We start from the raw sequence: 26,478 nt of genomic DNA on the forward strand, positions 1-26,478 counted from the left end.
TAAAGTATGTCTCATAAAATATACCCTTCCATCTAGTATTTAAATTTTCTACTTTTTAACTTGGGTTTTAAAGGAATCCTGTCATTCAGTCCTGGGGGGATGTGTGCTTGCAATCTAATTATCCAATCTGTCTCTAACTGTTCAGTTAGAGTCCTTACATCTCCCCCTCTCCTACTAGGCGAGTTAGTTTGTAAAATCATAAACTTAAAACTATGTCTAGCCCCTTCCTTTAGGACATGCTTGGACAAGGCATTCACTTCCGATTTTATTTTAGTTTGGTACACGTGCTCCCTAATTCTGTTCAACTGCCTACCTGTTTTTCCTACATAAAAACCACTACATTCCAGGCAGGTAGCTAATTAAACTAAATGTTCTGTATAACATGAACCAGTAACCATGAATGTATAAAGTCTTGAAGTTGCAGGATGTACGAACATGTTACTACTGTCTATATATCTGCAAAAGTTACATATACCACAAGCTGCAGTGCCTCTAAAACTTGATTTGTTTAATGTGGTACTATCTGGGAAACATAATAGCAGATGTAAATTATTTTTGTTTCTATATGTATATCTTGGGTACTCACCTACTAGTTCCTTTATATCAGAGTTTGTGGTAAGAATTTCCCAATGTTTATTTAGCACATCCTTAACCAAACCTACATCTTGGGTATTGAATAAAGTTATTTTCTCTTGTCCACTATCAACTGTATCCTCTGTTCTACCTAAGTTTCTATAATAGTTGCTGCCCTTATCAGAGAAATAGGGGCAAGCTCCATTTTCTCTCTTCTGCACAACATTAGTAAAACAAGCTTCTACTTCTTTATGGTTATAAATACTACTAATGACTGGAGCTAGGCACTTTGTGAATACCCTGGGCACAGTAGATACACAAAAGGGCAGCACAGAGAACTGATAGTGCATGTAGCCTGCTTTGAAGCGTAGGTATCTTCTGCAAGATTCACTGATTGGGATGTGCAGGTAGGCTTCCTTTAAATCTAGTGTTGCCAACCAGGCATCTTTGTCTAGCATAGGAAGCAACTGAAGAGTTAGCATCTTGAACTTCATAATCACCAAAAAGGTGTTCAGGATAGAAAGGTCCAGGATAGGACGCCATGAGTGGTCTTTTCTGGGAACCAGGAAAAGGCTAGAGTAGAAACCTTGTCCCTTTTCCTCTTCTGGTACAGTTTGAATAGCCTTTATGCTTGAGAAGAGAGTACTTGTTTTTGAGCCTCTGCCCACAGATTTGGGGGTAGATCCGTCCAACAGTTTGAGGTTGGTAATGTGTGGAAGTGAAATCTGTATCCTTGGGAAACTACATTTAAAACCCATTTGTCCTAGGTAATGAGTTCCCAGTTTTTTGCTTGCAGAGCAATCTTTCCCCCCAAAGGAGCTGTCAGTTGAGAAGTGCTTGGAAGTTTTAGAGTTAAGTCATTGAGATGACTTACCATAGGAGGCGTTTATTACTCCCTGATTTGGAAGTGGGAGCCCCCCACTGCTTAGTCCTGCAAGTACCTTGGGACTGAAACCTGGTTGTTCTGCTGGTTCTGTGTTTGAACTGAGAAGGCCTGGAAGAGGCAGGAAAGGACCACATTTTTTGAGGGCCAATGCCTACTAAATCTTGGAGGCTGCACTTTTAAATCTTTATCAGTTTGCATAGATTTACCTTTTCCTCCATCTTTTTAAGAACTTCTTCTGCTTTGTTGCCAGGCAGTCTGGATTTAAGGGAGCATCCAGCAATTTGGTTTCAACATGATCTGGCAAAGATGGCTCCTTAAGCCAAGCATGCCTTCTAAGTACAGACCCTGACAGCAGCCCTGCAAGATGGTGAATCAAAACCACATTGCAAAGTATGTTTTCCAGCCTGTTCAGCAGAATGCATCAAATCCTGTAAATCCTTATTTTCAGCACAATCAGGAATAGACATTTTCTGTTTAAGCAATCCAATAATATGCTGCTGATGCTTTAACATACGAAACTGACAATTTAAGGCCCTGATGGCCAAGGATGCAGAGGTGTATACCTTCTTACACCATCTACCCAGGGCCCTGGAATCTCCATCAGAAGGGGTAGGATTTTTGGCAGTAGTAGCCTTAATGCCCTTGCTTTCCCAGTGAAAATGCTCCCAAAGAGTATGCAAGGTTTCACCAAAACAAAAATCCTCTAGTAGAGAAGCAGAGGGAATAGAGTCCTCTGCATCAGAATCCTCATAAATGGAGAAGGGTAAATCCTGGTCAGAGGAGACAGAAATTTCAGAATCCTGATCCGAAGTATCATAAGCAAATTCAGTCCTAGGTCTCAGAGGGGGAAGGTTGGCTTCCCCCTCTAAAGTAATAAGGTCTTCAGCCATTCTTATTTGTTTTAGGCATAGAAGACTGACCATGCGGTCTGGGCTGCTTCCTAGGCATGGTTCGAGTTTTAGGCCTTGAAGATGGCGGTTTAATATGCAAGTCAGTAGGCCTGAATACACCCTCAGAAGCAGGTGCCTGCACAGCAGCTCCGGACCCATCCACAGGTTCCACAGCTGAAGCATCTCGCAGCATACCAGACTCCGAATAGGTCTCAGTAGGAGGCCTGCGAATCTGAAAGTAGCTGGTATCAGGGGCTGTGAAAGCACCAGAGTACCGGCGAACTGGCGACTAGCTTAGGAGAAGCATCGGCAGCTTTGGACCTAGGCGGCCCGTCTCCGTCTTTAGCTTTACGTATTTTTCAGAAAGTCTGTAGTCTGATGTCTTACCGAATATATATCTGGATAACTGAACAGAGTACCAGAATATTTAGAAGTGAAAATATACAGGCAAATAGTTTGTGGTTTAAATAAGGCAGAAAACCAACAGCAAGGTATGTAGTGGTCAGAGCCTAGGCAAGGAATTCAGTACGAATGAAGATCTTTGAGGTATTTGCTTTCCACAAAAAACACAATTATTGACTTTTACTAACATCGGCTTAGAGCAAGAAAAAGTTTCCCCAACTGGGTACTTGCTTTAGTTTAAGACTTCGGTTCTGAAACTCAAACACAAAAATTTCATGAGTCGGCAGTGAGTCGGCCGACCGGCACTTGCGAACTTCTGCTTCGCACACCGCACGGCAAGAAAGACTGATGTAATGGTGTCGGCTGCATGCTTTATACCCCTGACTACCTGACGTCATGGAAGATGAGACAGTAACCGACGCAGGACCCAAGACTGATAAATCAGGCCGACTGAGGGCAAGCATATAACCCAAATGTGATGACTGCAACAGTGAAACATGAAGACTATACAAGCTAGAGACTGTGCAGGTTCGGATGAATCAATCCCAGAGGATGAGATAATAGGTCCTGGGAATGATCCAGGATCCACAGGCTGTGAATAAGATGAGGCCATAGAAACAGGAACCAGACTTTACGTGGCCAGTAGGGAGCAATGCGGATCACTTTGCTTTACAACCTCTGAGCTTTTTGGGGAAATACTGGAATGAAGGGAAACTGGGGAAATGCATACAGAAGACCCAGGGACTAATCGTGCATTAAAGAATCCCTCGGTGGTTCCCAGAGTGGGTATAAAGGCAAATAGCTCCTGCATTTGTAGTTCAGAGGGGAAGTGAACAGGTCGCAGCAAGGCTTGCCCCAAAGTTGAAAGATTCGATCTATTACAGGGTTGAGGGACCACTCGTGAGGCATCAGGATGTTCCTGCTCAGATTTCCAACCTTATTGCGGATACTCCCGGGAATGTGAATTGCTATAAGAAAGCGACTGGAAGCTATTGCCCAGTGCCAAATCCTCATGGCTTCCCGACACAGTGGGGTAAGATCTGGTTCAGTCTTGTTTGTTGATATACCAGACTACTGACATGTCTGTCTGAACTGCAATGGTCCCCGAGGGTAGGGATGCATGGAACGCTTGCTGCACTAGAACTGCCCTCAGTTCAAGGACATTTATGTGCAAGCTGGCCTTGATGGGAATCTAGGCGTCTTGGACAGGCCTTCCCTGAAAATGCCCTCTCACCCTAACAGTTAAGCTTCCATTGTCACAGTGGCAGTGGGTTGGGGAAGACAGAACGGTCGATACCAAAGATTCTTTTGTGGCTCCATCCACCACTGCATTTCTTCCTTGCAACGGTTTGTAAGGTGCATCATGTGGTTGACTGGGTGGGGTAACTACCATTGTGTGGAAAGGAGCCACTGCAGGATTCTCATGTGCAGTCTCGCCAATGGTACTACAGTAATGGCAGCTGCCACGGAGCCCAAGAGTTTCAGTACAAGACATGCTGGCACAAACGTGCGAGGAAGAAGGTCTTGAATTTGGCGTTGTATTTTCAAAAGCCTGGGGGGGGGGGGGGGGGAGCTTGACAGGATGTTGCATCGAAGACTGCTCCAATAAAATCCAGTGTCTTCATTGGGGACATTGGAGATTTGTCTGTTGATTGCAATCCCCAAGTGGAGAGTGAGACCTTGAGTGCAAAAAGAGGCTGCAGACTACGAGATTCCTGGTCGGGGGAGTAAGGAGCCAGTCGTCAAGATAGAGAAAAGTACAGTTGTGTACCTACCCATAAATGTATATGTTCGAGTGTATTCACTGTTGCAGTCATTACACTTGGGTTATCCTGCTGGCAGGCTACCCTCAGTCAGCCTGAATTCCAAAGTCCTGGTCCTGCGTCAGTTACTGACGCCTCTTCCCTGACGTCAGTGCGCCAGGGGTATACAAGATACAGCAGACGCCATTTTCTTCAGTTTTTCTTGCCCCAGATGTCAGGTGCCCCCAAGAAGGGTAGGCAATACATATTGCCAATACAAACATACAGCAAAATAAAAACAATACCTTCATCTACAAGCAAATACACCACATAGATCTATACTTCTCTATCCTATACAACCTAAGTCCAAGCAAAGAAAGGGGGATTGGAGGGTGGGTAACCTGGACCGCAACAGTGAATACACTAACATCTACATTTATGGTAGGTACACAACTGTACTATGTTCATCATGTTTCACTGTTGCAATCATCACACTTGGGTTGAATCCCAAAGCTGAGGTAGGGCGGCTGGGTCTAAATAGGATTAGGAGTGGCTATGACGCCCTGCAGAACTGCAGTGGCAAAGCCTGCGCTGGATTTAGAGTAAAGAGGTAAGTGATAATGCTTGGTAAAAGTGTGCACTGAACTCCAAGTTGCAGCCTCCAAAATTTCCTTGGTTGGTACTCCTCTGAGAAAGGCTGCTGAAGTGGCTGCTGCCCTGGTAGAATGTGGCCTAATATTCTTAGGCACTGACTTGCCATGCGGTGCATAGCAGAAACGAATACAGTGTCCTGTCCATTTTGAAATAGTCTGCTTTGAGATAGCCTTTCCTTGTGATCCTGCAGCATATGCTACAAATAGTTGCTCAGTTTTTCTGAAAGCTTTTGTTTTGTCCAAGTAGAAGAGTAGCTGCCTGTGTATGCTCAAAGAGTGGCAAATTAATGGTTTGGTTAAGAGCCACACTGGATACTACCTTAGGCATAAGTGTTGGGTTTGTCCTTTGAGAAACCCTGTCAGGATGAAAAATGATAAAAGGTTCCACTGCCATTAATGCCTGGAGCTCAGACTCTTCTTGCTGAAGTTATTGCTAGGAGCAGAGCAGTTTTCCATAAGAATCTTATGTCAGCTGTATTGGATGGCTCAAAAGGAGGTAGTGTGAGCTTTCCTAAGACAAAGTTGAGGTCCCATGTGGGTATCTGTGCCCTCCTTGGGGGGTCTTATATTTTTGCCCCTCTGAGGTACTGTCTTAGCAGTGGATGAGAGAAAATAGGAGGTTCCGTATTGTAATGAGCTGAAATGGCAGAGGCATGGATCTTAATTCAGGAGAAGGATAGGCCTTTGTCCAGCATCTCAGTTAAGTATTGTAAAATCTGAGGAATATTTGGAACAAGTGGTTCAAGTAGTGTCTGGTTCCAAGCACAGAATCTCTTCCATTTTTCTGCATAAGATTTCCTGGTGCTGGGCCTCCTGGCTTGCAAAATGACATCCATAACAGCTTTAGAGAGGTGTTCTGAGTGGCTATATTATCTGCCATGTAGCCAGATTTAAGGTTCTGAGTTGGCTGTGCTGGATCTGATTGTTTTGTTGAGTCAAAAAAGATGACGAATTAGAGGTAAAGTCCAGGCTGGGCCTTGAGACAAGCTCTTTAGGATTGGGTACCAGTGCTGGCGTGGCCAGTCTGGGGCAATCAAAATAATTTTGGCTTCTCTTATCTGACTTTTAGGAGCACCTTGGGAAGGAGCGGCAGTGGTGGAAAGGCATAAACTGTTGGGGTTTTCCAGCTGAAAGACAGAGCATCCACTTTTCCATGCTTGTGAGCGACAAGTCCTTGTGCAGAATCTCTGTAGTTGGTAGTTGTGAGGGGAGGCAAAGAGATCTATGTCTGGGCATCCCCATTTCCTTGTTATCATGCTGAAGACCTGTGGATTTAGTTTCCACTCGTGAGGGTCCATGAGGTTTCTGCTTAATTCGTCTGCCAGAGTATTTTTCTTTCCTGGCAGGAATTGTGCCTGCAGATGTACTTGATAGGTCAGTGCTGTATTCCACAAAGTCATGGCTTGCCTGTAGAGGGGGTAGGAATGTGTGCCCCCTTGCTTGTTTATGTACCACATAACTGTAGTATTGTCCATCTGTAGTAATAGTTGTCCTGGATGTTAGTAGATCCTTGAAGGCTGTCAGGGCATTCTGTATAGTTAGCATCTCTCTGATTGATGTGAAGATGCATTTGGTCCGTGGGCCACGTGCCCTGAATGCATTTTCCTGCCATGTGTGCCCCCCAGGCATAATCCGATGCATCTGGTAGCATCTGCCTGGCTGTGGGTAAAGTGAAAGGCTGTCCCTTGTTGTGGTGACAGGCCAGTGCCCACCATCAAAAAGTACAGTTTTGTACCTACCATAAATGTAGATGTTAGAGTGCTCATACAGCTGCAGTCATAACAGATGGGTTATCCTGCCGTCAGGCAGGTCCTCGGTCGGCCGAATTCCAAAGTCTAGGTCCGGCGTCGGTTGTCGTCGCTTCTTCCCTGATGTCAGTGCGGCAGGGGTATAAAAAGAGGCAGCAGACGCCATTTTCTTCAGTTTTTCCTGCCCAAGAGGTCAGGTGCCCCCAGAAGGAAGGCAAACAATGTTATGCAAAGATGCAATGTTGATGAATCAAAAACAGTAGTTGCAAGCAAATGCACCATAAAAGAATACCCCAAAAAGGTTATATGAAAAGCGTTTGTCATAAGGCCTGTCCTAAGAGGGGATGGAGGGAGGGAAACCTGGACTGCAGCAGTATGAGCACTAGAACATCTACATTTATGGTAGGTACAAAACTGTACTATGTTCATCGTGCATACAGCTGCAGTCATAACAGATGGGTAGAATCCCAAAGCTAAGTAAGGGTGGTAGGCACTAAGTGGAACTAGGAGGGGCTAGGATGCCCTGCCGGACTGCTGTGGCAAAGCCCGCTCTAGATTTCGAGTATAGTGGGAGGTGATAGTGCGCACTGAACTCCAGGTGGCTGCTTCCAAAATGTCCTTGGTAGGGACCCCCCCTGAGGAAGGCTGCAGAGGTAGCTGTGGTTCTGGTGGAGTGGGATCGGATGCATGCAGGCACAGTTTTTCCATGAAATGAGTAACAAAAGTGTATGCAGTGGGCTATCCAGTTTTAAATTGTCTGTTTGGAAATAGCCTTTCCCTGAGCACCTACAGCATAGGACACAGAGTTGCTCAGATTTCCTGAATAGCTTTGTTCTGTCCAAGTAGTAACGAAGTTGTCTGTGAATGTCCAAGGAATGTAATAGTCTTTCCCCTTTGTTTTGTGGATTAGGATAAAAGGTAGGCAAGTGGATAGTCCGATTCAAAGCTACACTGGATACTACCTTTGGCATAAAGGTAGGATTGGTTCGTAAGGAAACTCTGTCCTGATGGAAAATGATGAATGGTTGCACAGCCATGAGGGCCTGTAGCTCCAAAACCCTGCATGCTGAGGGGATAGCCAGAAGAAAGGCTGTTTTCCATGACAAGTACTGTAACTCTGTTGAAGAAGCTGGCTCGAAGGGAGGAAGGGTCAGCTTTTCCAATACGTAGTTGAGGTCCCAAGCAGGGACTGGTGGTTTCCCTGGGGGTTTTAAATTCTTTGCCCCTCTGAGGAACGGCCTTAAGAGAGGGTCAGAGAATAATGGAGGATCTGTGTTGTATTGTGCAGAAATGGCTGAAGCGTGGATCTTGGAGGAGAAGGAAAGTCCATTGTTTAACATCTCAGCTAGGTACTGTAAAATTTGAGGTATATTTATTACCCAAGGATTCTGTCCCATTTCTTGATTCCAGGCACAAAATCGTTTCCATTTGGCGGAGTAAGCCTTTCTAGTAGGTCTTTTGGCCTCCAAGATGACATCCTGCACCTCCTTGGAGAGGAGAAACTGTTGGGAAATCAAGGAATTCTCCATGCAGCTAGATTTAGAGTTTTGAGATGGCTGTGAAGAGTTTTGTAGTTGTGCTGGGACAACAGAAGAGGGACTAGAGGTAGGATCCATGGTGGGGAATGTGTCAGGCTCTTCAGGAGCGGATACCAGTGTTGTCTTGGCCAGTCTGGAGCAATGAGAATCATTTTCGGCCTCTGCTCTGGCTTTTAATAGAACTTTGGGCAACAGAGGAAGAGGCAGGAAGGCATAGACTGTCAATGTTGCCCAATTGAAGGAAAGTGCGTCCACTTTCCAGGCCTGTGGAAGATAGGTCCTTGAACAAAATTTTTTCAACTGGCAATTTCTGTGGGTAGCAAAGAGATCTATGTCTGGCTGTCCCCATGCCCGAGTTATCTTTGTGAAAAGTTGAGGATGCAACTTCCATTCGTGTGGATCTGTCATCTGCTTAGGTTGTCTGCCAGTGTGTTTTCCTTCCCCGGCAGGAATTGTGCCTGCAGTTGAATTTGCAATTCCAGTGCTGTGTTCCATAGGGTCATGGCTTGCCTGCACAGGGGGTATGAATGAGTTCCCCCCTATTTATGTACATCACTGTGGTGTTGTCTGTCCCTATCAACAGCTGGCCTGGATGCAGTAGGTCTTTGGAGGTCATAATAGCCTTTTGCACGGCTAGCATTTCCTTTTGGTTGATGTGAAGGTGTTTCTCTTTTCAGGTCCATTTTCCCTGAATGCACTGATCTGTCATGTGTGCTCCCCAGGTGTAGTCTGAGGCGTCCGTTGTGATGATTTGAGTTGCTTGAGGTACACAGAAAGGAAGACCTGTGTTTCTTTGGCAAGCTTGAGTCCACCACAAAAATTCCTTTGGAAGGCATGGAATGAGTGGGATAATTGTTTCCAAGCTGTGTTGAGACCATAAGTTTTTCAGGTACCATTGAAGTTTCCTCATATGCAGCTGGGATTAGTAGGATGCAAGATGCCATGAATCCCAGAGCCTGCAGAATTTTCCTTGCAGTTAGCCTGGTGTAAGTCGCCATTTTTCTGAAGTATCAAGACAGTTGCCCTTGCTTGTCTGGTGTGAGGTAGGCCATCTGGGTGGTTGTATCCAAGCGGGCACCCAGGAAAATTATTTGTTGAGAGGGTATTAGTTTTGATTTTTTTTGTTGACTGTGTATCCCAGGAAGTTCAACAGTTTTATTACAAACGCCGGGTGCTGCAGTAGTATGTCCTTTATGTCCACTTGGATCAGGCAGTCGTCCAGATATGGGTAGATTTGTATCCCTTGTAGTCTGCAGAAGGAGATTACTGATGCCAGGCATTTCGTAAACACTCTGGGTGCAGTAGATAAGCCAAAGGGCAATGCAGAGAATTGGTAATGGGTTGAACCTGCAAGAAATCTGAGGTATCTTCTGCAATCTTGACTGATAGGGACATGCAGGTATGCCTCCTTGAGGTCCAATGTTACCAGCCAAGACTCCTTGCCCAGCATGGGAAGAAGCTGCTGTAATGTGAGCATCTTGAATTTTGGCACCTGTAGATGTGTTTAGGATGGATAGGTCTAAGATATGTCTCCAATCTTTGTCTTTCCTCGGTACCAGGAATAGTCTGGAATAAAACCCTTGACCTTGTTCTTTTGCAGGTACCTCTTGAATTGCTTTCATGTCCATGAGAGCTGAAACTTGTTTTTGTGCCTCTGCCCTTTGATTTTGTGGCAGGTTTGGCATGCCTCTCATTTTTGGAAGGGTGTGAAAGTGGAACCTGTAGCCTCTGTCTATAATGTCCAGAATCCATTTGTCTTTTGTAACAATATGCCAACTTTTTGAGAACGTCAGTTTTCTGCCCAAAGGTGCTGCCATTAAAGCTTTGCTTGGCAGGTGTAGGGGGAAGTCATTGTGTCTGTTTTCTAAAAGACTGTGATCCATCTTCTCCACCTCTTGGGGTTGGTGCTTGCCACTGTCTGGCTCTAAGATCCTCAAGGTTGCCCTCTGCCCCTTGGGCGCCTGTATCTGCCCCTTTGAGGTCTGTCCGTGGCTGGAAAGGAACAATTTTTTGAAGGCCAGTTTCTGCTGAAACGTGGAGGAAATCTTTCACTGTTTGCATTGATTTCGCTTTTTCCTTCATTTTCTTTAGCACCTCCTCAGCTTTAACACCAAACAATACATCTTTTTGAAGAGGTGCATCTAATAATTTAGCTTTGACATGATCTGGTAAGGTTTGCTCTTTGAGCCAAGCATGCCTACGTATAACAGACCCTGTAACAGCAGCTCTACATGAGGCCTCTAAAGCATCAAAACCACACTGCAAGGTATGTTTACCCACTTGCTCTGCACCATGCAACAAATCCTGCAACTCTTAAATCTGGATGTTCTGGTTGTGTCATCTTGCTTTTCAGCTGATGATATCAAAAACTGTTGATACTTTAACATATAGAACTGACAGTTTAATGCCCTCATGGTTAAAGTGGCCGAGGTGTACACCTTTTCCTCCCACCTTTCTAAAGCTCTGGAATCTCTCTCTGAAGGTAATGGATTTTTAGCAGTAGAGGCCTTAATTCCCTTGGGACCCTGTGAAACTGTTTCTGGGTCAGCAGTATGGCTTTTATATAGGAACTGGTGAGAATCAGGAACCCGGTAATACCTGTCTGGTTTAACAGGAGCTGGAGGCAAAGAATCAGGATTAAGGCTGGCTTCTGTGTACACACCATCCAATATATCTAAAACAGGAGGGATAGCCAGAGGCCTATGCTGGGGGAGCAGAAGAAATTCCCCGAGCCTTTTCTTGGAATCTGAGTAATCTTGGCCTTCCCAGTGAAAGTGTTCCCTCAATGTATGCAGGGTTTCCCCAAAAGAGAAGTCCTCGGGGGGGGGGGGGGGGGGGGGGCAGAGGGAATAGACTCCTCTGCATCAGAGTCTTCGAATGGAGAGTAGGCATAATCCTGGTCCTCAGATAGTTCTGAGGTAATAGAAGCTTGATCAGAGGAAGAGTAGTCTTTCTCTAATCTGGGCCTTTTGTCAGAGGGGGTTGAGAACCCCTGATAAGAGTAATCAAATCCTCAGCCATTTTAAGCATCTGTTTTTTTAGGCATGGTGCCTTGAGAGGGGGTCTGAGGAACCTGTTTTTTGGTTTTCATGGCTGCTTTAGATTTAGTGAAGGCTTTAATGGAGAAGGAGGAAGGCCTGAAGACCCCTTGAGAAATGGCAGGCCTGTCTAAATTCTGTGTTTTCCCGCCAGGAGTGGCGTCTGGATCTGTAGTAGGAATGGGGGCAGAGGAGCCTGCGACCTCGGGTACGGAAGACACCGGTAATGCATGGTCATCGGTACTCAGGGGCTGCGTAGGCACCTCGCTGAGTACCGGAGAACCGGTAGTCTGTCTTAGCCTGGTTTCAGTAGGTGGTGCGGACCTCGTATGTCGGTCCTTATCTTTGCGTTTTTTGCTCAAAACTGGAGTCGGAGTATCAGACGACATAATACAATTAAATTTGTTTGCAAAAAAAGTGAAGGGCGAACTCCGCCCGATGCTTAGTGCGCTTATTGAATCTAGCACAAAAATGGCAGGCCGAGACGTCGTGGTCTGGGCCTAAGCAAGGTATACAGAAAGAGTGGAAATCCTTATGCGGCATTTGCTTCCCACATGAAATGCAATTATTAACTTTGTCTGACATTGGTCAGAGGCAAGAAAAGTTTCCCCAACGGGGTACTTAGCCTTCAAGAAGATTTCGGCTGAAATACTTGCGTAAATCTCAGGAGCTGGCCAACCGGCACTTGCAAACATCTTCTGCTTCGGGCACCGCGCGGCAAGAAAGACTGAAGAAAATGGCGTCTGCTGCCTCTTTTATACCCCTGCCGCACTGACATCAGGGAAGCAGCGACAACCGACGCCGGACCTAGACTTTGGAATTCGGCCAACCGAGGACCCGCCTGACTGCAGGATAACCCATCTGTTATGACTGCAGCTGTATGCACGATGAACATCTCCTGTTACAGGCAGGGAATAAGTTATTATTGTTTCCAGGCTGTGCCAATGTTGAGTCCAAACACTTGTGTACCATTGTAGCTTCCTCATATGCAGTCTTGCATATGGAATTAGCCCGATGCAAGATGCCATGAAGCCCAAAGCCTGCAGAACTTTTTTTTTGCAGGTAGCTGGGTCTTTGTTGCCATCATTTGAAAGTAATGTCAGTTGCCTTTGCTGGTCTGGCGTGAGATAAGCCATCTGGGCAGTTGTATTTAAGCTTGCAACCAGGAATATTATCTCTTGAGAGGGCACTAGTTTTGATTTATTTTTGTTTACTGTGTACCCTAGGAAAATTATTAATTTTTACATATGCCAGATGCTTTAGTAGAATGTCCTTGCTCTCTGCTTGAATAAGGCAGTCGTCCAAGTACGGATATATTTGAATTCCTTTTTGTCTGCAAAATGCAATTACTGGTGCCAGGCATTTTGTGAAGACCCTGGGTGCAGTAGATAAGCCAGAGGGCAGTGCAGAGAATTGGTAATGCATTGAGCCAGCTATGAATCTGAGGTATCTTCTGCAAGATTGTCCAATTGGGACATGCAGGTATGCCTCTGAGGTCCAAAGTAACTAGCCAAGCCTTCTTGCCCAGCATGGGTAGAAGTTGCTGCAGTGTCAACATTTTGAATTTTGGAACATCCAGGAAAGTATTTAGAATTGACAGGTCCAGTATTGGCCTCCAGGCTTAGTCCCTTCTGGGTACCAAGAAAAGTCAAAATCCTTCCCCTGTTCTTGCTGTGGTACTTTTTGAATATCTCTCATGTCCATGAGGGCGGAAATTTGTTTTTGCGCCTCTGCCCATTGGTTTTGTGGCAGGTCTAGCATACCTTTTGACTTTGGCAGGGTGTGAAAGTGGAACCTGTAACCCTGAGAAACAATATTCAGTACCCATTTGTCCTGGGTGATCATGCGCCAGTTTTGTGATAAAAGTGCTAGTTTTCCCCCCCAAGGGTGCTGTCAAAAGGTAAGTGCTTTTACTTTTGTAGAGGGAAGTCATTAGGACTGTTTCCTATAAGGTTGCGATTTGTCTTCTCCGCCTTTAGGGGCTGAAGCACCCCATTGTTTAGGTCTGTATGAGCCTTTGGGTTGAGATCTGCCTATAGGGCATCTGTATCTGCCTCTTTGTGGCCTGACACTGGAAAGGACCAATTTTTTAGAAGGCCAGTTCCTGCTAAATCTAGGTGGCTGAACCTGTAAGAAATCCTTTACTGTCTGCATTGATTTTGCTTTATCCTCCATTTTCTTTAACACATCTTCTGCCTCAACACCAAACAAAGTATCATGCTGTAATGGAGCATCCAATAATTTTGCTTTAACATGATCTGGTAAACTGTTCTTTTAGCCAAGCATGCCTCCGAATGACAGAGTCTAACTGCGGCTCTGCAAGAAGCCTCTAATGAATCAAAACCACATTGCAGAGTATGCTTTCACACTTGTTCAGCTGCATGCAATAAATCCTGCATTTCCTTATTGTCAGGACATTCTGAGCTTGTAAGCATTTTCTGTTTTAGCAAAGACATTAGGTATTGTTGATATTTAAGCATGTGAAACTGGCAGTTTAAAGCCCTTACTGCTAAAGTAGCAGAAGTGTAAACCTTTTCCCCCCATCTATCCAGTACTCTAGAATCCCTATCAGAGGGAACAGGGTTTTTTGCAGTGGAAGCCTTGACCCCTTTGGGACCCTGAGAAATTGGTCAGCAGCAGGGTTTTATAAAGAAATTTATGAGAGTCTGGGACCCTTTAGTACCTAGCTGGCTTGACCGGTGCAGGGGGTAAAGAATCAGGAGACAAACTGGATTCAGAAAATACATCAACAATATCTAGTACGGGGGGGGGGGGGGATAGCAAGGGGCCTGTTCTGAGGCAGTAAAAAGAGTGAGCCTTTTCTTGGATTCTGAATAATCCTTGCTCTCCCAATAGAAATGCTCCCTTATGGTGTGCAGGGTTTCCCCAAAAGAGTAATCCTCAGGAGGAGAGGCTGAAGGGATTGATTCTTCAGCATCAGAGTCCTCATAGGGAGGAAGAGAATATCCCTGTTCTGAAGAGGAATCGGAGGAAATAGAAACCTGGTCAGAGGAGTCAGTGTCTTGTCTAGGCCTTTTATCAGGAAGGGGATGGGAACCCCTGATCAGAGTACTTAGGTCCTCGGCCATTTTAAGCATCTGTTTCTTTGGTATGGATGACTGTCCAGGAGAATGCTGTACTTGTTTTTCTTTAATGGTGTTTTAAACTCCGCCTTGGCTGGTGAAGTGGACTTGATATAAAGCTGTGTAGGTCTGAAAACACCCTCAGAAGCAGATGCCTGCTCAGCGGCTCAGGACCCATCTGAGGGAATAGTTTTCATAGGCCCAATACTTTGAGTTTCCAGAGGCCTAGTTGTCTCCACGTGGGAGTTGGAGGCAGCCTGTGGCTCTGAGGTAGCGGGTGTCAGGGGCTGCGAAAGCACCTCACTGAGAACCGGCAAACCAGCGACTGGCCTAGAAGAGGCTTAGTCAGTTTTGGATCTTGGATGCCTGTCCTTTTCTTTGTCTTTGCGTTTTTTATGAATTCCGGTCGTCAGCTGTTCCAACGGCATTATGTAGTTAAACCTTCGGCCAAAGTAATGTAAAGCAAAATCAAACAGACGCTTAACAGTGCGTTGGTTGAATCTAGCACAAAACCGACCACTAGCAACGCCGTGGTCAGGGCCTAGGCAAGGAATACAGTAAGAGTGAAAATCCTTAAGAGGTAAAAAAAAGTTTCCCCAATGGGGTACTTAGCTTTATTGAAGACTTCGGTTCTGAAATTCAATTTTGAAAATCTCAGGAGTCTGCCAACCGGCACTTGCGAACTGCTTTTGTTTCGGGCACCGCACGGCAAGAAAGACTGAAGAAAATGACGTCAGCCTCATCTTGTATAGCCCTGGCACACTGACGTCAGGAAGAGGCGACGTCAACAGACAGGACCAGGAATTTGGAATTCAGGCCGACTGAGGGTAGCCTGCCAGCAGGATAACCCAAGTGTAATGACTACAACAGTGAAACACTATGAACATCACCTGGAATCCTTGTAGTCGAAGATGGGCTACCATAACTGCCATACATTTAGTGAACACTCGGGAGGCTGTCGAGAGACCGAATGGCAGTGCCCTGAACTGGTAGTGATTGGCTCCCAGTCGGAAGCGGAGAAACCTCCGGGAGCGGTGATCCATCTTTATGTGGTAGTACGCATCCTGTAGGTCTATAGAGCACATGCAATTGTCCCTCCCTAGGAAGGGAAGAATGGACTGTACTGTGACCATCCAGAATTTTTGAGGTTTGATAAATTTGTTCAGTAGGCTGAGATCTAGGATTGGGTCTCTAGTCCCCCGTCTTTTTTGGCACTAAAAAGAACCTCAAGTAAAACCCAGATCCTGTCTGTTCTGGTGGGACTGGTTGGATGACTTTTTCTTAGCAATTTTTCTATTTCTAAGGCTGCCAATTCCCTCTGATTGGGTGGTACAATCGGGGATTCGTTTGACGGGTCTGGGAATTAAGTCAAATGGTATTTGGTAGTCTCTGGATATTATTCGCTGCACCCAAACATCGGTAGTAATAAGATGCCAGGCTGGTAAATGCAGAGAAAACGATCCCCCGACTGCTTCCAGAGGAAAGCAATCGGGCCACTGCTCAGGAGCGCTGGTAGGGTCTGCCGGAGAAAGAATCTCTGGCAACCTGGTTACGCGGACCCTCTACCCCAAAAGGTAGGTCTTCCATACGAGTTGTCCCCTCTGCCCTGGGGGGGGTTGTTCACTACGAGTGTCAAAGGATCCTTGGGCTTTCTTAAACCATATATTTCCTCTTTTCTGGTTCCTGGAGTAGGACCTTTGGAGGCTGGAAAAGCTTATGCCCACAGCAGACAAAAGTCTTTGTCTTTCTCACTACATGCAAGTGTGTCTTGTACCTTGTGTCCGAAAAGTGCAAATTTGTTGACAGATGCATTGACGAAGGAAGACTTCAAGGGGTCTGCAAAGTCACACAATCGCTTCCAAGCATTATGTCTCATGACAACACCAGATGCAGCAGCTGGAACTGCCCCCTCGGTGGTGTGAGATATCAAACGCATAGAGGAGTTAGAGATGGATTCAAGGGTAGCTAGCTGCGAGGCTACAGTGTCACATACCTCATCAGGCAGTACCACCACCACCACCAAAGAGGAAGACATTTCAGAAATTAGGTCTCTATGGAGTCAAGTGTGCCAGATAATTCAGCGAACAAATGGTGAAGGTCGCTGACTCATAGGTCCGCCTTCCCTAATCTGTCCAAGGTCCTAGACTCGTTTGGCGGATGGATAGTGGAACTATCTTCTGCCAGTTCCCTCTTGGTGGCTGCCGCCATGACCATAGAATCCAACTGTCAGCTGCTTGGACCAATGGAGCTGGTCTTCAGGTATAGATAACATTTTGTCCGGCCTCTGGGATACAGGTTCTACTTTGTCCAGGGATTTCCAGGCACACTGCACAATTAGTTTAACAAGATCATCTGCTGGTGAGATCACCCAGGAAGTAGATGGCTGGGCACGGAAGGCCTGCAGAAACGCAGATTGCTCAGAAGGGTTAGAGGACTTCCATTCCCCCCACTGTTTGAGGATTTAGAGAAGATCTCCGAATGAAACGTCTGGGGGAAGAGCGTGGGGACCCTTTCTCCCTCACTACAATCGGTGTCTTCTGTGATAGAGTCCTCCAGTGAGTTTAGGTCCTTCCTCTTGCACAGTTTCTTCCAGGGTGGCTCTCCAGTGGGATCTTCTGAGAAAAACTCTGGAGAAGGGGTTCCCTTCACAGGGGGTTCTTGTGACTCCTGTGCCCAGGGACCCAACATAGCAGGCTGGGAGAGGAGCAGGGAGGGGGAGGGTTTCTAATACTGATGTCCTAGGTGCTGGTTGCAAGCCTTCAGAATGAAGGGCCCTTTCCATCACCTGTACAGCAGGCCTACTCAAGCCCACCTCCAGTTGAGGGGCTCCGAGAGAAGTGGGAGCAGTCGGAGCCGTGGACAAACTGTGCCAGCGAGAAAATAGGTGCCGGATTAGGTACCAAGGTACAGGAGGTACAAGCACCGCTCCAAGAAAGCATTTGCTCCACCGTAGCCAATGCAGCAAGGGTGGTCAGTGCCGACAGGGGAAACGCTTCTTGTCAGAGCAGAGATGGTATGTATAAATGCAGGCACTGGTACCGGGGAACAGGGAGGATGCTGGAGGAGAATAAGTAGGGGAAGATGAGGTAAAGGATTCAGAGTCAGGACAGACTGAAGGTCTAGCTGGAGTGGGCAATCCCACAGCTGCCAGAAGCTGATCCACAACCCACACTAGGTCTATTTCAGAAAAATTCTTAGTGGATCTAAAGGAGGCTGAAGGGGAATCGGGTATTTCTAGAAAGGGGCTAAACCTCTGCCACAAGAAAGGGTCGTAAGTTGGAGAATATCTTCTCCTTGGCAGGTATTCAAAATTTGGAGTCGATGGAGCCGAAGAAACTGTCGGCATCTGGGCCGGGGATGGTTGACAAGGCATGTACAGTCATCGGAGTATTGGAGCCAAAGAAGCTGTTGGCACTGTGGACAGGGATGGTGCCAAGGCAAGTACAGTCATCGGAGCCAACATGGGAATAAAGGACAGCACCGAGGTCAGTGGTGCCGTGGTTGGAACCCAAATAGGAATGAATACCATGGCTGGCACAGTGGGAGAGGACAGATCCTGGTGCAGAGGTCTGCACCAAGGGCGCTGGCGAAGCACGGAGCCTACTTGGTTCTGTAACTGATGGGGATGCAGGAATTGAGTGACTCAGTTTTTCCTTATATTTTCTGGTCTTAGGAGAGGGTGAGACTTCCGTCCCAGATAGAGCCTCCGAGAAGGGTGCAAGTTTATTCTTACGTTCTGCTACTGTCCGATTACTAAAACTAGCACAAATGTCACAATCCACTTTAATATGATCCACACACAAACAATAGACACAGCAGACGTACATCTGAGTTGGGCATCTTGTGTCCACACTTCACACTGTTTAAAATCCAACTTAGCTTTGTCTGACATGGTAAGGAAAACAATGCTATCCAATAGAAAGAATAAGATGTATATAAATAAATAAAAATCTTTAAAATATAAAGATAAAATAATAAAATACCAGTAATGTTAGTTAAGGAATACTACTAGTAAAAAGGGAAGGCCCATCAAAGACAGGAGTGTGACAGTAACAAAAAGGGTAACATTTTAAATTACCAAGGAAAACGGGAGGAAATAGGTGACAGTGAAAAATGCTAACGACTAAAAATTTTGTAATTTTGAAGAAAAAAACAGTGTCATAAATCAACAATTTAGTACTTGGCTTTGAGAGAGATGGCCAACACGTCTGACTAGGAACACGGCAAATGAGATCTGGAGTATCTAGGAGAGGGGCATTGTGGGTAGGTTCTTAGCTGAGGGTTTTTCGCTTGCGCGAGCTGGAAAAAGGCCGTATCGGTTCCAAGGATGGAACAGAGGTCCTAGCTGTAATTTAAGAACAAAAGATTTACAACATCAGATGCGAATTTATCCCAGCAGTCAAGAAATGTCGACAGGTAGGTGAGACAAGCTGCTGTACCTAGTTGTCTTTAGAACATTGTTTTTGATTAGTGGATCAATCTTTTTATGCAGAACTGGCTAAGGAAATACAAAAAGTTTGAGCCAAACAGAAGGGGTCTCTGCTTCTCAGTATTCGGACAAATCTCAGAGAGACTTCCAGTGAAACCTCCCACCTGTTCTAAAGGAAAATGTTTGGGGGGCACAGGAGTTGATTAGAAAAATCTGGACTACATTGGATTTTAACCAGATTCTGGGTCTGGGAGATGCACAGGAAGCAGACCAGCAACACTGAAATTAGTGAGTAAATGTGATACTACAAAGCATGAATTATTTGTGAAAAGGCTTTGCAAGAAAAACTAGCAGAGAAAGACTGGACATTTGTTGTCGGGGGAGGGGTTACTGAAAAGCACACAGCACCCTTTGTCATTGTTTGAAATGACACCAAAAAGGGAAAAAACATTTTACAATAAATTGTACTTTATCCAGTAAAGGGTTTTCAAGGATTGTTAAAAGTGCTAAAATAAAGTGCTCATTTACTTTAAGTTTTAAGAAATGCAGGCATTACAATGTAAAATAAGAAAGGCTGGACAAAACACAGGTGAATATAGGCTGCAATCTTGTCTTATTGAGGTCAGGGATCGGGTGTAAAATTGCACAGATTACAATATATACAGCTAAGATGCTGACTCTTAGTTCTGGATAGGTGAATGGATTAATGCCCATAGCTTAAATACACTTTTTTTTTTTTTAAAGCCCATCTGCTTACATAAAACAAAGACACTGAATAATGTTTTCCTTTAGCAAATAATGCTCAGTGTGAGTTCAGACGTGTGCAGTAAAGGACAGCTGTATATTCTGCTCTTGTTGGAAATAAGCAGATTACAGGTGCAGGCAGTAAATCTGGGTGTTGTACGCTGAGGGAATCTTGCAATTAAAAAGGTACAAAGCCAAACAGCTTAGTAAAGAATGAAGACTGAAATTATTGGAAGTGAAGAAGAGATGGCCACTTTCCTGGTACTGAAATACTTAATGCATTTACTAAAACAGAGAATAAATTTGGTTTTAAAGATGGCTATTGCAGTTTAAGGCTAAAAGTTTTCTGAAAGCATACAAGCTGTTTTGCGCATCTGGGAGGGGAATAAAAACAAGAACAGACAATTCGTGTAAGTAGGAGTCACAGACTGGAAAATGCACCCAAGAATGGATAACCTTAAGTTTAGGTTAGGTAATGCCTCTGGGTACATCAGTCAGTTTGGGACAACTATTACAATCAGAACTTCATTTGAAAATGTACAAAACTGTTTTACATTAAATATATTACATGGGGTGCTTCTTGCAAAATGCGACAGGCTCAAATGGAGATAAACATTATAAAAAAATCAGCCCGAGTGTCTGCATGTAACAAGCTGGAAATACACATTCAAAAAAGCTGTCATGTATAATAGGCGAGAACAATAACTTATCACAATTGCAAAGCTATCCATATTTTGGAAAGTGGCCTTGAAGGTTATGGACAAAAAAGTATAGAATTATATTAAGAAATGCAGAATGCAAATAGCAAAGTTATAAGGAGACAAGTTTGCAAAGAAGTGAGCATATGAATTTGATAAAGGATTTCAGAAGATATTCAACAGAATATCAGGGACAAAGGAAATGGGGAGTACTAGAAAATGGAAATCAAAGTCTACAAAGTATTTGAAGTACTGAATGCATATTGTAACAGACAAAAAAACATAAGTGGTATATTTAGAAAAGTGCACGAGCAAGTTACATAAAAAAATGGAAATTGTGGAAACAAGACATGTAGAATGTTTTGGAGGAGTGAGGTTTAAGGGAAGGCAGGAATTGAGCAATTAATGTAATGATGGATTGATGATAGTTATGCAAAAGAATATAGGTGATGTATAATGCTTGTAACTTGGAACATTAAGATTTGCTTTCTTTCGTACAAGAATGTATGTTTGCCCATGTCTTCAATGATAATGCAATAAAAGTGTTAACAGTGCCAACGGCCCTGAATGTAATATCTACAGACTCCACTAACAGTGAGTAGTGAGCTGAAAAACTGAAACTAAACCACACAGATTTTTTTTTTCACAGGGCTGGAGAGAATGCAGTTAAAACATTTTTCAAACTAGTTAAAATAAATTTTCAGAATTTTGATCTGCCAAACTCATGTAAAAGTTGCAGAAATGTAAACTTCCCCCTCAAAGTTATGTTTCACCTCCTTGGTAATGGGGAAGGATTAGAATCAACATGTTTGGCAACTGATGGATTAACTAAAGATATAACTACTAATTCAGGTCTGGGAGGAATATATAAAAAATTTGAAAGACCGAGGAACTTTGCACAGTTTTATCGGCTGTCATAGCTGCAGGAGACTGGCTATCAGAGAAACCAAAGTCTGACAGCCACATCCTCTAATGCAGACAGTACAGGGGATGGGAGGAGGGTCTGCAAATACCAGGTTCAACAATTAAAAGTATTTTTTGATGGACTGAGAAACCTCATTTCTCTCTGAAAACACTGGCACATTCTGGAAATACTTTGACAGGGAGATTTAGATAAGATATTCTCCTCAAAGTCTGAATCAGAAATATGAGAAAAACCTGTAGCTTTCCCATCCCTTCTCCAGATGGGATTTCTTGAATCAAAAACTGGAATCCTTTTCTTTTACCAGGACCCACCTGATGAGTCTATAGCCCGTACAAGACCTGGAGACAGATTTAACTATCCAGACCAGTGAAGCTGGTGCAGAAGATGCATGTTTAGGTTGTGGGTTTCTTTTTGACATGAAAGTTGTGGCAAACCGGATTAAAAGGTCAGACAGGCACATTTTGACTAAGCAGGGGCGAGGGAAAAAAAAAAAACAAGAGTGACTCTCCCTTGTGCACAGAGGGCACAGCTGCAGAAGACATGGCTAATCCCCAGTCCATAGTGGCTGTATGGGCAACACCAGAGTGACCCAGGGGAAGAGACTAATGGCCTGAAATGCCAACTTTGGCAAGAGTCATCCACCTGCAGGAGAAGCAAATTTGCTAGCAAAGGATGTTTAGTTAACTGTTCTGTTGGCTGGAAGGAGGACAGACTTTGGAACAGGTCAAGCTGAAAATGGTGCTTCTTTCCAGGAGAAGCTAAGCAGCACAAAACCAGAACATTAAAAAAGTAAGTCACTTTTCCTAGTAAAACAGCAGCACCAAAAATGTGTGCATGTGTAAAGTTCCTTCACAGAACAGATTTAGAATGTTAAAAATTAACGTTTAAATTGTGAAAAACGAAAGTGCATTCCCGTTTTACAAGTCAAAGTCAAGTAAACAGCAGAAGCTTAAAATCTACTTTTCTACACAGGAAAGTTTTAGGAATACTATGTAGAAGGTGTTTCCCCAAAGGGAACTTACCCACCCAACAAACAGAACAGCACAATTCAACTGTCAATCAGCAAAAGCCCACAGAAGAATGCTCTTCGACTGCAGCAAAGCGCTGAAGGGTTTGGCGCCCAGTTAGCCTTTTAGTCATCTCAGCTTGTGCTAATGGTTTGGGCAAGTGGAAAAGTACAGTTTTGTACCTACCATAAATGTAGATGTTAGAGTGCTAATACAGCTGCAGTCATAACAGATGGGGTTTTCCTGCCGTCAGGTGGGTCCTCGGTCGGCCAAATTCCAAAGTCTAGGTCCAGCGTCGGATGTCGTCGCTTCTTCCCTGACATCAGTAAGACAGGGGTATAAAAGAACCAGCAGACGCCATTTTCTTCAGTTTTTCTTGCCCCAGATGTCAGGTGCCCCCAGAAGGAAGGCAAAACAATTTTATGTAATAATGCAATGCAATATAATGAAAAAGCAGTAGTTGCAAGCAAATACACCATAAAAAAATACCCCAATGAAGTTGTATGAGGGGGTGTTGGCCATTAGGCCTGTCCCAAGAGGGGAAGGAGGGGAGGAAACCTGGACTGCAGCTGTATTAGCACTCAAACATCTATATTTATGGTAGGTACAAAACTGTACTATGTTCATCGTGCATACAGCTGCAGTCATAACAGATGGGTAGAATCCCAAAGCTAAAAAAAAAAAAAAAAAAAAAAAAAAAAGGTGGTAGGCACTATTTGGAGTATAATAGTAGGTGATAGTGCTTGGAGAAAGTATGTACAGAACTCCAAGTGGCTGCTTCCAAAATATCTTTGGTAGGAAGCCCCCTGAGGAAAGCTGCGGAGGTAGCTGTGGCCCTTGTGGAGTGAGATCTGATGCCTGTAGGTACAGGTTTACCATGAAAAAAGAGTAACAAATGCGTATACAGTGGGCTATCCATTTTGAGATGGTCTGTTTGTAAATGGGCTTCCCTTGAGCAACTGTAGCATAGGACACAGAGTTGCTCTGATTTTCTGAAAGGCTTTGTTCTGTCCAAGTAATAACGGAGCTGTCTGCGAATGTCCAAGGAATGTAGTAATCTCTCCCCTTTGTTTTGTGGATTAGGGTAAAAGGTAGGTAAGTGGATAGTCTGATTCAAGGCCACTCTGGATACTACCTTTGGCATATAGGAAGGATTGGTTCGTAAGGAAACTGTCCTGATGGAAAATGAAAGGCTGCACAGCCATGAGGGCTTGTAGTTCCGAAACCCTGCGAGCTGAGGTGATAGCCAGAAGGAAGGCTGTTTTCCATGACAAATATTGCAGTTCTGTTGAAGCAGCTGGCTCAAAAAGGAGGCAGGGTCAGTTTTTCTAGAATGAAATTGAGGTCCCAAGCAGGTACTGGTTCCTTCCTTGGGGGTTTTATATTCTTAGCCCCTCTGAGGAACTGTCTTGAGAGGGCGAGAGAATAAAGGAGGATCAGTGTTGTATTCTGCAGAAATACAAGAGGCATGGATTTTGATGGAGAACGAAAGTCCACTGTTTAGCATCTCAGCTAGGTACTGCAATATTTGAGGTAAATTCAGTATTTCAGGATTCTGACCCTTTTTCTGATTCCAGGCACAAAACAGTTTCCATTTTGCGGAGTAGGCCTTTCTAGTAGGAGGCTGTCTGGCCTCCAAAATGACATCCTGCACCTCCTTGGAGAGTACGGTCTGTTGTGAATTTAAGGAATCCTCCATGCGGCTAGACTGAGCGTTTTCAGCTGACTGTGAAGAGTTTTGAAGTTGTGCTGAGTCAGTAGAAGAGGCATTAGAGGCAGGATCCATGGTGGGGAATGCGTCAGGCTCCTCAGGAGTGGGTACCAGTGTTGTCTTGGCCACTCTGGAGCAATGAGAATCATCTTTGGTCTGTCTGCTCTGGCTTTTAATAGAACCTTGGGCAGCAGAGGAAGAGGTGGAAAGGCATAAACTGTCATTGTTGTCCAACTGAAAGAGTGCGTCCACTTTCCAGGCCTGTGGATGAAAGGTCCTTGAGCAGAATTTTGTCAATTGGTCATTTCTGTGGGTGGCAAAGATCTATGGCTGGCCTTCCCCATGCTTGAATGATCTTTGCAAAGACTTGAGGATGCAACTTCCATTCGTGTGGATCTGTCATTTCTGCTCAGGTTGTCTGCCAGCGTGTTTTCCTTGCCTGGCAGGAACTGTGCTTGAAGTTGGATTTGTAATTTCAGAGCCATGTTCCATAGAGACATGGCTAGCCTGCATAGGGGATATGAATGGGTTCCTCCCTGTTTATGTACCACATCACTGTGGTGTTGTCTGTCCTCATCAATAGCTGGCCTGGATGCAGTAGGTCTTTGAAAGCCATAATAGCATTTATTACTGCTAGCATTTCCTTTTGATCGATGTGTAGGTGCTTTTCTTTTAGTGACCATTTGCCCTGAATGCACCGATCTGTCATGTGCGCCCCCCAGGCGTAGTCCGAGGTGTCTGTTGTGATGACTATTTGCTTGAGGCTTGCAGAATGGGAGACCTATGTTTCTTTGGCAGGCTTGAGCCCACCATAGAAATTCCTTTTGAAGACATGGAATCAGTGGTATAATTGTTTCCAAACTGTGGCTGTGTTGAGACCATAAGTTTTTTAGGTACCATTGAAGTTTCCTCATATGCAGTTTTGCACATGGGATTAGCAGGATGCAAGATGCCATGAATCCCAGAGCCTGCAGGATTTTCCTTGCAGTCAGCCTGGTGAGAGTTGCCAGTTTTCTGAAGTATTGAGTTAGTTGCCCTTGTTTCTCTGGCGTGAGGTAGGCCATCTGGGTGTTTGTATTCAAGCTGGCACCCAGAAAATTATTGTTTGAGAGGGTATTAGTCTTGATTTCTTTTTGTTGACTGCGTATCCCAGAGAATTCAACATTATTACAAACGCCAGGTGTTTCAGAAGTATGTGCTTGCTGTCCGCTTGGATCAGGCAGTCGTCCAAATATGGGTATATTTGTATCCCTTGAAGTCTGCAGAAGGCAATTACTGATGCCAGGCATTTCGTGAACACTCTGGGTGCAGTAGATAAGCCAAAGGGCAATGCAGGAAATTGATAATGGGTTGAACCTGCAAGAAATCTGAGGTATCTTCTGCAATCTTGTCTGATTGGGACATGCAGGTATGCCTCCGTGAGGTCCAATGTTACCAGCCAAGACTCCTTGCCCAGCATGGGAAGAAGCTGCTGTAATGTGAGCATCTTGAATTTTGGTACGAGTAAATATGTGTTTTGGATGGATAGGTCCAAAATAGGTCTCCAATCTTTGCCCTTCCTTGGTACCAGGAATAGTCTGGAATAAAAACCTAGACCCTGTTCTTGTGCAGGTACCTCTTGAATAGCTTTCATGTCCATGAGATCTGAAATTTGTTTTTGTGCCTCTGCCCTTTGATTGTGTGGCAGGTTTGGCATGCCTCTCATTTTTGGAAGGGTGTGAAAGTAGAATCTGTAGCCTCCGTCTATGATGTCCAGGATCCATTTGTCTTCTGTGACAATATGCCAATTTCGAAAATAATGCCAGTTTTCTGCCTAAAGGTGCTGCCATTTGAGCCTTGCTTGGCATGCAAAGGGGGAGTCATTGGTTCTGCTTTCTGAATGGCTGTAACTATCCCCACCACCTCTTGGTGTAGGTGCTTGCCATTGTCTGCCTCTAAATGATCCTTGAGATTGCCCTCTACCCCTCGGGCGCCTGTATCTACCTCTGAGGTCTGTCCGTGGCTGGAAAGGACCAATTTTTTGAAGGCCAATTTCTACTGAAACGTGGTGGTTGTACCTGTAGAAAATCTTTCACTGTTTGCATTGATTTTGCCTTTTCCTCCATTTTCTTTAAAACCTCCTCAGCTTTAACACCAAACAATACATCTTTTTGAAGAGGTGCATCTAGTAATTTTGCTTTGACATGATCTGGTAAGGTTTGCTCTTTGAGCCAAGCATGTCTGCGTATAACTGACCCTGTAACAGCAGCTCTACATGAGGCCTCTAAAGCATCAAAACCACATTGCAAGGTATCCACTTGCTCTGCACTATGCAACAAATCCTGCAACTCCTTCAAGTCTGGTTGTTCAGGTTGCGACATTTTGCTTTTCAACTGAGATAACAAAAACTTTTGATACTTTAACATATGGAA

The 26,478-nt window shown here is 44.6% G+C and overlaps 1 protein-coding gene across 1 annotated transcript in view; it reads left to right on the top strand.

The window, feature by feature from the left end:
* The window catches only part of PLK1 (polo like kinase 1), a 592,954-nt gene that overhangs the window by 55,397 nt on the left and 511,079 nt on the right, over positions 1-26,478 (top strand). The window contains exon 3 of the mRNA XM_044089232.1: positions 23,823-23,854. Within this exon, the coding sequence (XP_043945167.1) occupies positions 23,823-23,854 (32 nt within the window). The remainder of the gene's footprint in view (positions 1-23,822; positions 23,855-26,478) is intronic.

Source organism: Protopterus annectens, chromosome 12.part0, assembly GCF_019279795.1.
Source record: "Protopterus annectens isolate FY-2018-M chromosome 12.part0, PAN1.0, whole genome shotgun sequence".
Classification (NCBI taxonomy): Eukaryota; Metazoa; Chordata; order Ceratodontiformes; family Protopteridae; genus Protopterus; species Protopterus annectens.